Source organism: Zalophus californianus, chromosome 1 (assembly GCF_009762305.2).
Source record: "Zalophus californianus isolate mZalCal1 chromosome 1, mZalCal1.pri.v2, whole genome shotgun sequence".
Lineage (NCBI taxonomy): Eukaryota > Metazoa > Chordata > Mammalia > Carnivora > Otariidae > Zalophus > Zalophus californianus.
Window position 1 is genome coordinate 134181014 of NC_045595.1, and position 18539 is coordinate 134199552.

General features: G+C 41.8%; 1 protein-coding gene across 1 annotated transcript in view; it reads right to left on the bottom strand.

Annotated features, from left to right (window-relative positions):
- The window catches only part of MCF2L2 (MCF.2 cell line derived transforming sequence-like 2), a 257309-nt gene that overhangs the window by 218292 nt on the left and 20478 nt on the right, over window positions 1-18539 (bottom strand). Inside the window, 1 exon segment of the mRNA XM_027583512.2 lies at window positions 10628-10711. Within this exon segment, the coding sequence (XP_027439313.2) occupies window positions 10628-10711 (84 nt within the window).

Below are 18539 nucleotides of genomic sequence, written 5' to 3' on the forward strand. Positions count from 1 at the left end.
CTATCTGGAATTTCCCACTTGCTGGGAGGGAACACTGTCGACTCCACAAGCCTGAGTATTTTATGCCTCCATTATTAATTATTAATTTTTAATTATTTCTAAAAGGTGTTATGTGAGAGAGAGGGGGAACTTCAGACAATGATTCCAAGGGGAGGAAATAACCATTAAAAGAAAAAGAAAATGATAATTCCTTTTAATTAGAGGAAAGGTATTATGGTAGATACTGATAAATGATACTAATTTATAACCACTCCCCTCTCTTTCAACCACCTTCTACTGTAGCCATTTCAAAGCTAACTGTTTGCCTTTTCTGACTCCCTTGCTGGTAGAAATGGCTACATGACACAGTTCCGGGATGACACATAAGCAGAAGTCTACTGAGAGCTTCTGGGAAAGTTTTTGCTCTCCTGGCAAAAAGAATAAAAGAAACCAGCATTGCTCATTCACCTTCTTCCTGCTTTGGACACAGACTTGATATCTGGAGCTGCCGCAACCATACTGACATTAAGACTTTAAAAACAAGAGAAACATCGAGAGAATCACAAAGATGCACCCTTAATGTCATTGAGTGACTGATCCGATACAAGGAATTTCTACTTTTGGACCTCTTGTTTTGTGGCTTAGAAAACAAACAAACAAGTCCTAATGGGCTAAGTTCTCTTATAGTCAGATACTATGCGAGGCACTTTCCTTAAAACAACCCACTTTACCAACGAGAAACCTGAGGTTCACAGCGACATACTGTGTTGGGATGTGAACCCAGAGTTGTCTTGAGTCCAAAGCCTAGGGTGTTTCCACCACACTAACCTGCTTATATTCTCTTGTTCCCTAGCTAAGCCGTAAATTTAGATATATCCCAAGTTCACTGGGAACATGCGTTGTCTTTCAAGGTCAGAGCTACCAGAGGCCCAGCCCTGGTCACAACCCAGTTCCTGCCAGTGGTCCCTGCTCACAGACTTGACCATCCAGAGGCCTCCAACCATCTGGCCCAACCATGGGCCATCTCTCCTGCCAGCCATGGGAGCACACTTGGAGCACAACAGGCCAGGCAACTGGAGCCTCACTGAGAAAAAGGCCCCCTCCTGTCCTTCCCAGAATTCTTGACGGGACCTCTGGCCCTTCCCAGAGCTCAGTGAAATCTGTAGAAAAGTCTGCAGCTGGAATATTCTCACCCTGTTCGCCTGAATCAGGAAATGGAAAACTGCCGTGACCCAGACCAGAGGCCATAGTTGGGTTGCCACAGTGATGGGAAAACCTAAATCCAGAGATTTCTGTTTTACAACCACAGAGACACAGGCACCCACAACACCCTCCTTACTGACATTTGCTGGCACTTTAGGTAAGAACGAAAAGCAGGCCTAGTAATTCCAAGAAAGTGCTGACTCAGAGAACCCCAGGGCTGCTGATATTCTTCGAGACTTGCAGGGTTGCAAACGCTACCACAGCTAATCCATGCTTCTCTCTCCTAAGAAGGACAAACTTGAGGCCACAGGATGACAAGAGAAGCTCAAAAACGAAAGATTGTCTCTGCCACGGTCAAAGTGACTTTCCTAACGCAGAGGTGTCCTCTTTGGTCTAGTGTGTGTTTCTATAGTCTATGTTCTCCATTAAAGAGGGACAATTCTCTCTATTACTGACTTAGTTGTGGCATTATACATAATTTCAACTGTGAGCATGGCTTGGCTTTGATTCCTTATACAAACTATATCATGCCAAAAACTATTTTTTGTACTATAATCCTAAAATAAGCATTTTGATGAGATTAAAATATATCAGAAAAAAAAGTCATTTAGTTGGTAGTTGCAATGCTAAGCATTTTTCATATACTATGTCTTTGATCCTTAAAATTATGATGATCCCACCCATTCATTACCCAAATGAGGAAAGTGAGGCTTAGAGAACTAAGTTGCCCAAGGAGATGCAGCTGGCCAACAGCAGAACCTAAATCCATATCTAGGGCTGTCTGATACCCATTTATTTATTGCCTCTGAGAAATAAGAATAGAGACAAGCACCTCGGTAATACTCAAAAGAGGTAACTTTGGATCACTTAATGCATAAATTAGTCACTGGACTCCTTCCCCAGATGAGCCGTTATATATGCCAGAATCCTGTGCTAGGGCATTCAAGTTTTGGTGTAAGGGTACAGAAATCCACTCCACCTCACCCATCATCCATTCCAGACCCTGATGCACATGAGCCTTGCAGCCTTCTGTGGTATAAGGCCCCGGAAGCAGTTGGGAAACACAAAGGGCAGTCCCCATCCTGTTTCTTGTTTTGCAGAATCCCAGTCTCCCTGTGAGAAGCTGTGAGACTGCACCTTCAGGAAGCTGGTTAGGTACCCCAGGGCCAAGACTGTGGTGCCTAGGCCGGGGATGTGAGGAGCAGTCCTCACAGGACAGACCAAGAGGATTCGGATAACTTTGAACTGAGCTCCTATTGTTACAGTTTCTGTTCCAAACAATACAGGCAGAAATTTTTAAAAATGAGGACTTTGTACTTATAGAGCCTTCAGTGACTATATGAGCAGTGACCAATGTGGAAGAAAGACCAGAGAATTCCCCAGAATGTCTGGATTGTATAAGATGTCCCCACCTAGGATACAACTCTGCTATGGGGAGAGGTATTCCAATAACAGAGATTGTATTTCCTTCAAACTCAGGAAGATAAGGTCTTGGGAGCAGATTAAATATGATTTAGAGAAAGAAATGTGTCTTTTTTAAAAAATTTTTATTGTTAAGTTAATCACCATACATCACATCATTAGTTTTTGATGTAGTGTTCCATGTTTCATTGTTTGTGTATAACACCCATTGCTACATGCAGAACGTGCCCTCCTTAGTACCCATCACCAGGCCAACCCATCTTCCCACCCCCCTCCCCTCTAGAACCCTCAGTTTGTTTTTCAGAGTCCATCGTCTCTCATGGTTCGTCTCCCCCTCCAATTTCCCCCCCCTTCATTCTTCCCCACCTGCTATCTTCTTCCTTTTTTTTTCTTAACATATATTGCATTATTTGTTTCAGAGGTACAGATCTGTGATTCAACAGTCTTGCACAATTCACAGCACTCACCATAGCACATAACCTCCCCAATATCTATCACCCAGTCACCCCAACCCTCCCACCCCCCGCAACTCCAGCAACCCTCAGTTTGTTTCCTGAGATTAAGAATTCCTCATATCAGTGAGGTCATATGATACATATCATTCTCTGATTGACTTATGTGGCTCAGCATAACATCCTCCAGGTCCATCCACGTCGTTGTAAATGGCAAGATCTCATTCCTTTTGATGGCTGCATAATATTCCATTGTGTATATATATACCATTTCTTCTTTATCCATTCATCTGTCGATGGACATCTTGGCTCTTTCCACATTTTGGCCATTGTGGACATTGCTGCTATAAACATCGGGATGCACGTACCCCTTCAGATCCCTACATTTGTATCTTTGGGGTAAATACCCAGTAGTGCAACTGCTGGATCGTAGGGTAGCTCTATTTTCAACTTTTTGAGGAACCTCCATACTGTTTTCCAGAGTGCCTGCACCAGCTTGCATTCCCACCAATAGTGTAGGAGGGTTCCCCTTTCTCCGCATCCCCGCCAACATCTATCGTTTCCTGACTTGTTAATTTTAGCCATTCTGACGGGTGTGAGGTGGTATCTCATTGAGGTTTTGATTTGGATTTCCCTGATGCCGAGCGATGTTGAGCACTTTTTCATGTGTCTGTTGGCCATTTGGATGTCTTCTTTGGAAAAATGTCTGTTCATGTCTTCTGCCCATTTCTTGATTGGATCATTTGTTCTTTGGGTGTTGAGTTTAAAAAGTTCTTTATACATTTTGGATACTAGACCTTCATCTGATATGTCATTTGCAAATATCTTCTCCCATTCTGTTGATGTCTTTCGTTTTGTTGACTGTTTCTTCTGCTATGCAAAAGCTTTTTATCTTGATGAAGTCCCAATAGTTCATTTTTGCCCTGGCTTCCCTTGCCTTTGGCGATGTTTCTAGGAAGAAGTTGCTGTGGCTGAGGCCCAAGAGGTTGCTGCCTGTGTTCTCCTTTAGGATTTTGATGGACTCCTGTCTCACATTTAAGTCTTTCAACCATTTGGAGTCTATTTTTGTGTGTGGTGTAAGGAAATGGTCCAGTTTCATTCTTCTGCATGTGGCTGTCCAATTTTCCCAACACCATTTGTTGAAGAGATGGTCTTTTTTCCTTTGGACATTCTTTCCTGCTTTGTCAAAGATGAGTTGAACCATAGAGTTGAGGGTCCATTTTCTGGGCTCTCTATTCGGTTCCATTGATCTATGTGTCTGTTTCTGTGCCAGTACCATTCTGTCGTGATGATGACAGCTTTGTAATAGAGCTGGAAGTCCGGAATTGTGATGCTGCCAGCTTTGCTTTTCTTTTTCAACATTCCTCTGGCTATTCGGGGTCTTTTCTGGTTCCATACAAATTTTAGGATTATTTGTTCCATTTCTTTGAAAAAAGTGGATGGTATTTTGATGGGGATTGCATTGAATGTGTAGGTTGCTCTAGGTAGGATTGACATCTTCACAATGTTTGTTCTTCCAATCCAGGAGCATGGAACATTTTTCCATTTCTTTGTGTCTTCCTCAATTTCTTTCATGAGTATTTTATAGTTTTCTGAGTACAGATCCTTTGCCTCTTTGGTTAGATTTATTCCTAGGTATCTTATGGTTTTGGTGCAATTGTAAATGGGATCGACTCCTTGATTTGTCTCTCTTCTGTCTTGTTGTTGGTGTATAGGAATGCCACGGATTTCTGTGCATTGATTTTATATCCTGCCACTTTATGAATTCCTGTATGGGTTCTAGCAGTTTTGCGGTGGAGTCTTTTGGGTTCTCCACATAAAGTATCATATCATCTGCAAAGAGTGAGAGTTTGACTTCCTCTTTGCCAATTCGGATGCCTTTGATTTCTTTTTGTTGTCTGATTGCTGTGACTAGGACTTCTAATACTATGTTGAATAGCAGTGGTGATAGTGGACATCTCTGCCGTGTTCCCGACCTTAGGGGGAACGCTCTCAGTTTTACCCCATTGAGAATGATATTCACTATAGGTTTCTCATACATGGCTTTTATGATATTGAGGTATGTACTCTCTATCCCTACACTCTGAAGAGTTTTGATCAAGAAAGGATGCTGTACTTTGTCAAATGCTTTTTCTGCATCTATTGAGAGGATCATATGATTCTTGCTCTTTCTTTTGTTAATGTATTGTATCACGTTGATTGATTTGCAGATGTTGAACCAACCTTGCAGCCCAGGGATAAATCCCGCTTGGTCATGGTGAATAATCCTTTTAATGTACTGTTGGAGCCTATTGGCTAGTATTTTGGTGAGAATTTTTGCATCCATGTTCATCAAGGATATTGGTCTGTAATTCTCCTTTGTGATGGGGTCTTTGTCTGGTTTGGGGATCAAGGTAATGGTGGCCTCATAAAATGAGTTTGGAAGTTTTCCTTCCATTTCTTTTTTTTGGAACAGTTTCAGGAGAATAGGTATTCATTCTTCTTTAAATGTTTGGTAGAATTCCCCTGGGAAGCCATCTGGCCCTGGGCTTTTGTTTGTTGGGAGATTTTTGATGACTGCTTCAATTTCCTTAGTGGTTATAGGTCTGTTCAGGTTTTCTATTTCTTTCTGGTTCAGTTTTGGTAGTTGATACATCTCTAGGAATGCACCCATTTCTTCCAGGTTATCTAATTGGCTGGCATTTAGTTGCTCATAAAATGTTCTTAAAATTGTTTGTATTTCTTTGGTGTTGGTTGTGATCTCTCCTCTTTCATTCATGAGTTTGTTGATTTGGGTCATTTCTCTTTTCTTTTTGATAAGTCTGGCCAGGGGTTTATCAATCTTGTTAATTCTTTCAAAGAACCAGCTTCTAGTTTCGTTGATCTGTTCTACTCTTCTTTTGGTTTCTAGTTTATTGATTTCTGCTCTGATCTTTATGATTTCTCTTCTCCTGCTGGGTTTAGGCTTTATTTGCTGTTTTTTCTCTAGCTCCTTTAGGTGTAGGGTTAGGTTGTATATTTGAGACCTTTCTTGTTTCTTGAGAAAGGCTTGTATTGCTATATACTTTCCTCTTAGGACTGCCTTTCCTGCATCCCAAAGATTTTGAACAGTTGTGTTTTCATTTTCATTGGTTTCCATGAATTTTTTAAATTCTTCTTTAATTTCCTGGTTGACCCATTCATTCTTTAGTAGGATGCTCTTTAGCCTCCATGTATTTGAGTTCTTTCTGACTTTCCTCCTGTGACTGAGTTCTAGTTTCAAAGCATTGTGGTCTGAAAATATGCAGGGAATAATTCCAATCTTTGGGTACCGGTTGAGACCTGATTTGTGACCTAGGATGTGATCTATTCTGGAGAATGTTCCATGGGCACTAGAGAAGAATGTGTATTCTGTTGCTTTGGGATGGAATGTTCTGAATATATCTGTGAAGTCCATCTGGTCCAGTGTGTCATTTAAAGTCTTTATTTCCTTGTTGATCTTTTGCTAGATGATCTGTCCATTTCAGTCAGGGGGGTGGTAAAGTCCCCCACTATTATTGTATTGCTGTTGATGTGTTTCCTTCCTTTTGTTATAATTGCCTTATATAATTGGCTGCTCCCATGTTAGGGGCATAGATATTTACAATGGTTAGATCTTCTTGTTGGATAGACCCTTTAAGCAGGATATAGTGTCCTTCCTCATCTCTTATTACAGTCTTTGGTTTAAAATCTAATTTGTCTGATATAAGGATTGCCACCCCAGCTTTCTTTTGGTGTCCATTAGCATGGTAAATGGTTTTCCATCCCTTCACTTTCAATGTGGGGGTGTCTTTGGGTCTAAAATGAGTCTCTTGCAGACAACATATCGATGGGTCTTGTTTTTTTTATTCAATCTGATAGCCTGTGCTTTTGATTGGGGCATTTAGCCCATTTACATTCAGGGTAACTATTGAAAGATATAAATTTAGTGCCATTGTATTGCCTATAAGGTGACTGTTACTGTATATTGTCTGTGTTCCTTTCTGGTCTATGTTGCTTTTAGGCTCTCTCTTTGCTTAGAGGACCCCTTTCAATATTTCTTGTAGGGCTGGTTTCATGTTTGTCAATTCCTTTAGTTTTTGTTTGTCCTGGAAGCTTTTTATCTCTCCTTCTATTTTCAATGACAGCTTCACTGTATATAGTATTCTTGGCTGCATATTTTTCTCGTTTAGTGCTCTGAATATATCATGCCTGTCCTTTCCGGCCTGCCAGGTCTCTGTGGATAGGTCTGTTGCCAATCTAATGTTTCTACCATTGTAGGTTACATATCTCTTCTCCCGAGCTGCTTTCAGGATTTTCTCTTTGTCTCTGAGACTCTAAGTTTTACTATTAGATGTTGGGGTGTTGACCTATTATTATTGATTTTGAGAGGGGTTCTCTGTGCCTCCTGGATTTTGATGCCTGTTTCCTTCCCCACATTAGGGAAGTTCTCTGCTATAATTTGCTCCAATATACCTTCTGCCCCTCTCTCTCTTTCTTCTTCTTCTGGGATCCCAATTATTCTAATGTTGTTTCATCTTATGGTATCGCTTATCTCTCGAATTCTGCCCTCGTGATCCAGTAGTTTTTTATCTCCTTTTTCTCAGCTTCTTAATTTCCATCATTTGGTCTTCTATATCACTGATTCTCTCTTCTGCCTCATTTATCCTAGCAGGTAAGCGCCCCCATTTTTTATTGTACCTCATTAATAGGCTTTTTGATTTCGACTTGGGGTTAGATTTTAGTTCTTTTATTTCTCCAAAAAGGGTTTCTCTAGTAACTTCCATGCTTTTTTCAAGCCCAGCTAGTATCTTTAAAATCATCATTCTGAACTCTAGGTCCGACATCAAACTAATGTCCATATTGAGTAGGTCCCTGGCAGTCAGTACTACCTATTGTTCTTTTTGTTGAGGTGATTTTTTCCATCTTGTCATTTTGTCCAGAGGAGAATAGATGAATGAGAGAACAAAATGCTAACAGGGTAACAACATCCCCAGAAAATATACTCTAAACAAATCAGAAAAGACCTGAAACGGGGAAAAGAAAGGGAAAGAAAGAAAAAAGAAGAAAAAGAAAAAGATAAAAACAGAACAAAACAAAAAAAAACAGAATATGATCAAATATGATCAGGCTGGTTCATACATCAGTGCCACACACTAGATTTTGGGTGTATTTTTGTCTGTTAGAAGAAAAGTGCCTCCCAAAATTTTAAAGAAAGAAAAACTTACATATGTACAAAAATAAGGGTTGATATGATGAAGGGATGGAATATGACTGTAAAGATGAAAATTATAAAAAATTTTATAAAAGGAATTGATAAAATAAGTTGTTTGAAAAAAGAAAGAAGACAATTTATAAAAGAAAAAAAAGAATAAATGGGAGAGAATGTGGTCAGGCAGGAGACTAGAACAAAGCCATACACTAGAGATTCAGGGTATATTTTGATCTGTTAGAAGAAACTGTATCTTAAAATTTTAAAGAGAGAACAACTTATATATATATGCCAAAAATAAGGGGAACTACTACGAAGGGATAGAATATGACTCTCAAAATGAAAAATAAAAATGTTTTTTAAAAAAGGGATTGATAAGATGTTGGTTGAAAAAGGGAAAAAGAAAATTTTCAAAAAAAACAGTTAAAAAAAATTAACTTTGAAAGACTAAAGAATCATAGTAAAAAAGCCATCAATTCTATGTGCAGTATTCCCCTAGCTCTGGAGTTCTGCCGTTATCATTGAATCGGTAAACTTGTCTTGTCTGGCTGTTCTTGCTGATCTTCTGGGGGAGGGGGGGCCTGTTGCCGTGGTTCCCAAAAGTCTTTGCAGGAGGTGGAATTGCCCCGCCCTTGTCAGTCTGGGCTAAGTAATCTGCTCGGGTTTGTCTCCGGAGCTTTTGGTCCCTGCAAAGTTTCCCTACAGCTTTGGAGGATGAGAATGAAAATGGCAAGGGGAAAAAAAAAATGGCGGCCTCCCAATCTCTGCCCCGGAGGAGCTGAGAACTCGGGGCCCCACTCCTCAGTATGCCCCCAGAGAAAAGCAGTCAGTCACTCCCGTCTCCCCATCTCTGGCCGCACTCCATGCTCACCCGGCCTGTGACTGAGCGTTCCTCTCTGGCACACGACCCCATGTGGAGTCTCCAAACCCAGCAGATCCCTGAGGTGCCCTCCCGCGCCACTCCCCCCCAGTGGAGGAAGGGGAGTCTCCCCGGATCTGCCGCTTGTTGGGTCCCTGCTGGAGGAGCAGTGGCCCAACTGGGCTGTGGATCACGGTTTATGGCAACCCCGAGCTGAGAGCCCATGCCTCGACTCCATCTCTGCAGCCGTCTCTGCAGCCGGCTTCCCCGCCCCAATACCTGGGAGCTCTGCTAGGTCATCCAGGTCTTTCTGTGACCCCAAGGGTCCTGAGACCACACTGTCCCGCGAGGGTTCCACCTGCTGCTTAGCCACTGGAGTGACGTCCCTCAGCAGTGCCGACTTCTTAAAAGTTCCAATTTTGTGCTCCACGACTCTATCACTTGCCAGAAGCGGCTGACGGAGGCCCCCCTCCCCCGCCGTCTATCCTCCCAAATAGCACCTTGGATTCACTTCTCCGCATATCCTACCTTCCAGAAAGTGGTCACTTTTCTGTTCAGAGACTTGTTCCTATTCTTTTCTTTGATCTCCTGTTGAGTTCATAGGTGTTCAGAATGGTTTGATCCCTCTCCAGCTGAATTCCTGAGACCAGACGAAATCCAGGTCTCCTACTCCTCCGCCATCTTGCTCCGCCTCCCAGAAATGTGTCTCTTTTAATATCCCATGTTGTAGGGTTAAGTTCATACCAACTTCATATTCTCTGTGATGGAACTAAGGTAGCTTTGTTGCTTTTTTCAGGTGTAAAAGATGAGGAGAGTAACTTGCCACCTTATTCCTCTGTGATGTGTGCTAAGGACAATTTCACACCATGCTTCTAAGACAGGTCTAACTGTAATTTAGGGTTTGGTACGTATCTCCAGTTTCAGTAATCAAAGTCATGTCAACATTCGCTAAGTGAATAAGAAAGAAGAGTATTCTGGTAATGACAATTTCTCAGGATTGTGCATAGGCTCAGAAAATTTCTAGACTTTTATGAACACTAGCCTCTCTTTATTCCCAAATGCTCAATGGAAATCAATGCATTAAAATTAGGTCCATAAGAGCTAAGAATAAAAGACAAATCTTGAAGAGAACAAATAACCTCACCAATGCTCATGAACCCTTAAAACCAAACTCTCTTAAGGTTAGATCTTAGGAAAAACCTCCAACAAGAATGTAGGAAGAACATCACGGTGGCAGCTGATATCAGTAGTTATTTCCTTTCCCTTCCTCAAAATCTTTTTAGCTCTGTTCTTTACAACCTCAAAGAAATGTACTCCCTTAAGGAAGATCAAATTGCACCCAACAGCAATAGGAATGACATCTATGAGATCTGACCCTCCTCCAGCTATTCATTGTAACTCTGGGAGAAGCTGAAGGGATGTCTAAGACTTGGGTACACTGTTCATCCAGGTTCAAGAGGCAGGGCCCTTCCCAACAAGATCCCCTGCAACAAAATCTAAAATACAAATTAATTTGCCCCTTACCTGAGAGAATGGCAAACTGTCTGTGAAGTTGTTCAATTATGTCCACTGCCACCAAGGACCTGATTTCCTGCTGCATAATTTTATCTGCACAAATGAAATACAAATTAGGTTAAATTTGTGTAAATCACAAAGAGAATTTAAAAGGAAGTGGGGGGGGGAAGGGAAGTTTCACTACTAGGGAAATCTGGGACTTATCTACATATGGTTATAGGCACATTATTCTCTTGAGAACTCTATTCCTGAGATGCAGGAATGGATCTGGGTTTTGTGTGGTGTGAAGCTTATACCCAGGAGCACAGGAACACATTTCTAGAGCCTCTCCCAAGGCTTTAGGAGGGTCAACACAAGGAAGGGGCCCTGAAGCTTAAGCTTCAGCAGCTTCACAATATAGCTGCTGGGATGGTCTCATTACCAAGGCAGGTACTCAGGGACCTGCCTACTCCTTTAGGTCTTACACACAAACAATCTAGGTCACCAGAGTTCATCCCAAGCTGGGTCATAAAATCTATCTGACATTTATGAATGTTCTTGGCTTTTTGTTTCCTTCCCTCCCTCATTCCTTCCTTTTTGCCTCCCTCCTTAATTACCTTTCGTCTCCTTCCAGAATACTTCAAGGGCCTCTTCCCACTGCCAAGCATGTTTAAGGAGACACTTCTCTATTTTGCTAATTAAAGATACTCCATACTGAACAAAAAGTTACAGGCTTCCAACGCAAAAATTCAAATCTTTCAAGCACAAACCTACCAATGTCCTCTAATCCTAAGAGTGATTTGTAAGCCCTATGATTTGCATTCTATCCATTTGGGGGAACAGGATTAGAGAGGGGAGAAGACTGAATGGAAATCCTTAGCTGGGTTGGAAATAGGAAAGCATTTTCACACTCTCACTGCCTAAGATAGTATTATCCTCATTTAATTATAACCCAGAGAATCTAAAAAAATGAGCTGGTTATTATTTCTAGAGCAGTTAAACATCAGATAAGATTAAGGCAGGGTCAAATAGTCTTGTACATTGATGCTAAATAGGAACCTGCCATTGATTTAGCCTGGAGTCAGGGTAATGGTATGATATTGTAACGTTGACCAATAGGAAGGTTATATTTTGGAAGCTCCTCCCAGAACCTTCTCAGCTTCAGTGTGAAAGTTAAAGGAGATGATACATATGGGGATGTACACAGTAGATGCTCGGTAAATACTAGTTATAGCCCTTCGTCTGGAAAGGCCTTTCCCATATTTGTTTGCTGAAAGTTTTTTCTTTTTAAGATTTTATTTATTTATTTACTTACTTATTTACTTATTTATTTATTTATTTGAGAGAAAGTGCTTGTACATGAGCAGGGGAAGGAACAGAGGGAAAGGGAGGGGGAAAATCTCAAGCAGACTCTCACTGAGTGCAGAGCTGACCGGGGCTCAATCTCAGAACCCTGAGACCATGACCTGAGCCAAAACCAAGAGTGGGACGTTTAACGGACTGAGCCACCAAGACACTCCCTGAAAGTCTTGTAAGGGCTGGGGCAAGTGCCAGTTTAAATGCTAAGACCCTTCTTAGGTACCTGGGTGGCTCAGTTAGTTAAGAGTCTGCCTTCAGCTCAGGTCATGATCCCAAGGTTCTGGGATCGAGTCCCACATCGGGCTCCCTACCCTGCATCGGGCTACCTGCTCCACAGAGAGCCTGCTTCTCCCTCTGCCTCTCTCTCTCTCTGTCTCTCATGAATAAAAAAATACATACATACATACATACATACATACATACATAAATATATACATACTAAGAGCCTTCTCAATGAATTCTACCACTTTCTCTGGAGGAAAGCAGGTAAACCCAGGCCAGAGCTCATTCCTTCATTCTTCCTTTCTCTTTCCACCCTGAATTCACTAAAAATTCACTAAACCCCTGTTTCACTGTTAATTGTAGTGGGTACAATAATGACGCTGTAGTTATATTTGGCAAAAGGGAAGAGTCTTCTTGGTTTTATACACAAACTAAAGTATTTAAACAGTAAAATGATATTAAGTCTGAGATCTGCTTAAAAATACTCAAGTGCGGGCACCTGGGTGGCTCAGATGGTTAAGCGTCTGCCTTCGGCTCAGGTCATGATCCCGGGGTCCTGGGATCAAGTCCCGCATCAGGCTCCCTGCTCCTTGGGAGCCTGCTTCTCCCTCTGCCTCTCTCTCTCTGTCTCTCATGAATAAATAAATAAATAAAATCTTAAAAAAAAAAATACTCAAGCGCTCCCTCCCTCTTGCCAAAAATGTATGGGGCAGGGGGAGGAGGGGATGAAATCAGATTGACAAATATGGATAATTATTAAAGTTGGTTGTTGGGTCCATGGGATTGCATTATATAATTCTTTTGCATATGTTTCAAATTTTTCATAATAAAATATAAATTATAAATGGAAACCAACATAGAGAATTTAAGCAGGAACAGGAGTTATATAATTGAAGAGTTTCTCAGAATATAATCTCCTGGTAGTCTGAGAAAATGGTACACTCAAAAATAGAGCTGGATCACTGTATTTTCATACCTGAGGGAGCATATTTAAGAGATAATAACCACAAAGAAAAACCAAGATCATAAGATGCAATTTATTGTTATTGGACCTCAATATTTGAGGTGTGCTTTAGACATTTTAAATAGGTAAGATCTGAAAATGGACAACAGAAGTGAGTTAAGCCAAACATCCCCCAACCCATCTCATTTTTTAAGTGAAGAAATGGAGACCCAGAGAGATTCTGACCTTGCCTGTGGTCATATAATTTAAGCATGGAGTCAGAGTCAGCCTGGGATCACAAGACTCTAAGGACAAACCTTGGCCTTCCATGACAGGAGTTCCCAGACCCTTGGTCTTCAGCAGCACTGTCCTCTACCACCCCTGAGAGGGTAACTAGTGTCTCTCATCATGGGAATGTGTGGAGGTTTGCCCAGCCTTCCAACAGAGATCTTTCCCACTTGGGGTTACCAAATGAACAGGACTAAGATGTATAATTTGTTTTTCAAGAATAGAAATGAGCTGGTTTGCCTTTGCTGAGAAAGCTTGGCCCCCTACCAGGGAGTGAAAGGGTTGTCCTTGAAGATGTCCCAGCAAAGGAACCTCATGACCCCACCTGGCCAGCCACAACAGATCATGCGGTTTTCTTAGACTCAGTGCTGACCCAGAGCATGGAGGTAACCTCAGACACACCGAGCTTTTAGTGATGCCTGACATCTGAGGACCTGTTGGAAGAGGGGCACACTCGGTTCAGCCCCAAACAGGCCACATTCATACTCTGACCAAAAGACACACAAAGACCAGCCCTACTGCTGGTAAGCCTTGCTATCCACTCCTGTCTAGATGGGGTAGGGAAGGGAGGGCAGGAGCTCTTTTGTCTAAAGGAGCCCCCTTCTGTGCAATGGCAAAGAACCTAGACAGCCCTGCATGGGAAGGGCCATTTCTGCCAACTCTTAGCTAGATACCAGAGCAAGGACACTCTGAGCCTCACGTGTCCTGTGTTGCAAAATGGCTTTTCCTTCTCCAGAAACAGTTGGGCATGACCAGTGACGACCCACCAAAGTGGTAATGCCTACTGCGCTCTGCCTGGCCCCTTGGTTCTGTGTGGACGCTTCCTGCTCGCTGCTTGCTACTTTTGATGCGCATGGATTAGGGAACTTGTCTCTTTCAACCCACATAAGGCTAGGGGAAGTGATAATTCAATTTCAACACAATCTGTATCCTGGGCAAAGTTACAAATAGGTCAGGGGAAAACTTGTCCCTTTTCTATCCCTCGTAAGTATACAGTGAGTGATTGTATGCTATCCCGGACCCAGAGTTCCAGAGATGCAAAAGGCATCAAGGGGGACAACACAGCCTCCTCGGGGATGGAATAAACAGCCTTGCACATCCCATGGAAACTCAGCTTGGGAAGGCAGCAAGCCACACCCCTGCATTGTCCACCACCCAGTCAGAGAGCAGTGCAGGCTCTGGGGCAGGACCTTTCCCACTGACTGCAACTGTCCTCACAGCAGAGAGCAGGGAACTGCTCATAACAGCTTTTGCTGTCTGCCTGTTGCAACTGGGGCAGCAAAACCCTTGACTTCCACTCTGGCTGAAATTTCAGTCACATTGGGATTTAAAAGATTCAAGTATGGTCTGAAGAAAAAAAAGAAACCAAATTTGTAGGTAAGTAAGTAATTTAGGGAAACAAAGTTTGGTCTGGACCGACAAGGGAAGGCAGACCCTGCCACATTTCTACATTACCAAGGGAATCTGGTGAACAGGAAAAATAGAAGAGTCTGCCGCCTCGCTGGACTAGGAATGGGCCCAGGATCCCCTGTCCCAGCCTCTGTTAGTAACACTAACAAGCAGCAGCTGTGAGCCAGCCCTGATCACACACCTCACAGATTAACTCATTTAATGAGTTGGATAATAGTAAAGGAATGCACCCTTGCACTAAAATGAACCTCCTCTGGCCCATCCCGCCCTCTCACTCTCTCAACTAGACCAGACTTGACTGCCAGGAAAACACATACAGACTGGAAGCTCAGAGAAATCAGTTGCCGGGCTGGTACAAAAAGCCACCTCATGGAGACATCCTGTTTCACTTCTCTTTTTTATTGGCCAGGTCAGAAATAACACAAACCCATTTTTCCTTCTTTTACTGGGTCCTGTGCTATATATAGCAATGCTTGACCTGAACCATAAGACAGCATTGAAGTCTTGTCTGTAAATTAATAATGAATAAAAGGCAATAGAAAAGCAAGTGGAAGAATTTTTTTAAAGGAGAAATTTAGGATTTTAAAAGCAAGAACACTGAAAAATTACCAACTTCCTATTAGTCAGATAATGCAGTTAAAACAGCAATAGAATATCTCATTCATCCATAAAACAACTGAGATTCTAACATCCAATGCTGGGATTTTGTTGGAAAACCAGAACACATACGTAACCTTGGGGAGTGAAGCTGGTAGAGCCCCTTTAGAAAGTAGTTTCACAATATTTTATCTAGTGATTATTGTGTAGTTACATACCAAGCCCTTTATATGTAGCATCTCATTTAATCCTCAAGATAAAAGGGCAATATTGATCTAGATTTGCAGTAGCTCATCCAAGGTTGAACAGAGCCAGAATTTGAATCCATCTCATTCTGAACTCTAAAGCCCAACATCTTAACCATTACAATACAGAGCTTCAATACACAGTCATTAAAATCTTCATAATCCTTTGCCCATTCATCCTATATCTGGAAATTTATGCCAACAAAATAGTAAAATAAAAACCTTATACATAAAAAGGTAGACTGGAATATTATTTATAAGAGTGAAAAAATGAGGGGCGCCTGGGTGGCTAGTCGGTTAAGCATCCGCCTTCGACTCAGGTCATGATCTCAGGGTCCTGGAATGGAGTCCTCATTGGGCTCTCTGCTCAGCAGGGAGTCTGCTTCTCCCTCTCCCTCTGTGCTCTCTCTCTCTCTCTCTCTCAAATAAATAAAATCTTTTTTTAAAGAAAGAGTAGAAAAATGAAAGCAATCATTATATAATTATGAAGACCATCTCCATAGACAAAGATTTAAGATATCATATCAAGGACATAAAAACCATATGTGAGGTGGGATTGTAGACAAGTTAAAAAAGAAAGAAGAAAGCATGTGGTGTTATTTTTGCATATGTGTGCAGACATATGAGAAAAGAATACTTGAAATTGTTGTGTTAGAGTAATGGAATCATATTGTGGTACCCCCTTTAGCTTACAAAGAGTAAAGTATGCTCTGGTAGCCTTTATTTCTTATGTTAATAGGACTTTATTGAAGTATAATTTACATGCGGTACAATGCACAGATCTTAAGTGTACAGTTTGGTGAATTCTGATAAATATATACACTCATGTAACCATCAGACAGATCAAGATATGGAACGCTTCCATTGCCCCAAAAGTTTCCTTGCGACCCTTGGTCCAGGCCCCACACTTTTGAGAGCTCCACATATCACAGCCCTCCCTTCCATAAATATATATGTTAAAGACCACACGGGCGGCTCTGTCACTCGTGACCCAGTGTTCAGGGCTGACAGGGCATACTGCAGCCCTATACATCTACTCTCTTAACACCACTGGAGCCCCAGGGAAGTACTTCGCCACATTTCTTGGTCTATATCCTCAAAAATAAAGGCGACCGCATCCAATGCTCCGCTGGTTCGTGGGCTGTGCCACTGCTGATACCAGGTACAGACACTGCTTCTGAGCGCTGGGAGGCCTGGAGCAGTGGAAGTGCTTAGGTAAGAGAAGAGACAAATTCATTATCACATCAAATCTTTCCTTTCACATGGCATGAATGCTGCAGATTCTTATATAATGAAATCTCAGGCCCAGTACTACCAAGCATCAACCTTCTTTCTTCCTCCTTATTCATGATGCAAATACATACCTTCAAAATGTGAATTCCTTGAACACAATTACAATACTTTACTCTGATCACATTGACTTTAGATCACTGCTCTCAACAGTGAAAATTATGTGAAAATCTCAATTACAACAACAGTGCTTTTGCTGACATGAAAATCTTGCTGGCAAGAAAAAAATATATATTTTATACACTAATTAATGACTTACAGATTACAGATATCTTTATTACGCACCCAAATTTCACAGGCCCATCTACACAACACTCAGACACATGCAATAATTCAATTTTGTCATCTTTGCTATTTTCTGATTTTTACTCATATAAAAACCACAGCTTTATACATATTTTAATTTTGGTAGGAGAGTATGAGAGTAAGTTTGTAAGGTAGGTAGGGAGATAAAACATGTTTTATTTAACTGGGGCATGTGGGCCTCCGTTTGTACTCTTGTCCCAGGCTCTGCAATGCCTGTTTAGAACTGTTTTGAGAACTGGTAAGATATTACTAAGCATAGCATTTCTGTTAATACTTATCCAAATCCATTTTCTCCTTCTTTCCTTTACAGACAGAGCTGATACATTTTTTATTAATTTTTTTAAGATTTTATTTATTTATTTGAGAGAGAGAGAATGAGAGATAGAGAGCATGAGAGGAGGGAGGGTCAGAGGGAGAAGCAGAATCCCTGCTGAGCAGGGAGCCCTATGTGGGACTCAATTCTGGGACTCCAGGATCATGACCTGAGCCGAAGGCAGTCGCTTAACCAACTGAGCCCCCCAGGCGCCCCTGAACTGATACATTTTTTTAATGCTCCTTAATTTCTGCTGACATTTCACATTGTACCCTTGTATGAGACAGGCCCTGCAGAGGTGGACATTTCTAAGCAATGAGTTTCTTTAGCAACAATAGTTGGAGATGACATTCCCCGTAGCCCTTCATAACTCCAGGACAGGTGAAACTGAGCTCTGCTGCCTGGGGTATTCTGAATAAAAAGCAATCAAGGCCCTGCAGGAAATTGAGAAAATCTGTGAAACTACTTAATCCCTCCTTCCCATAAGGCTCCCTGTTATAGCACTGAATTTCAAATGCCCCACCTGCATTTTAATCAATACCCTGCCCGCAGCAGGGCTTCTCAAATTATAATGGATATATAAATCACATGGGTTTTCAAATGCAGATTCTGATTTAGTAGGCCTGGGGCGGGGCATTTCTAATAAGCTCTCCTGATGCTGCTGATTCAACAGAGAAGCAAGCACAACATTGATTCCGAAGCCTGACACTATTCGTGGTCCTTTCCTGTTGCTTATAAAAATGCAGCTCACGGAAAAAAAAAAAGTTTTTATTTGGGTTGTTCGCTGTCTGCTTCTCTTATCATTCAGTAAAAATAATCATCTCTGTGTGTTCAAAGTATTCTTAAAAAGGAGGCCTAGGTGGTTTCCTTCTGTGCTGATTACGAGGTCAGCACCCTGGGAAACAAGCCAACCCTGGCTTGAAAACCTGCTTACCTGCCTTCCTGCACTCAAACCTCCACCTCAAGCCT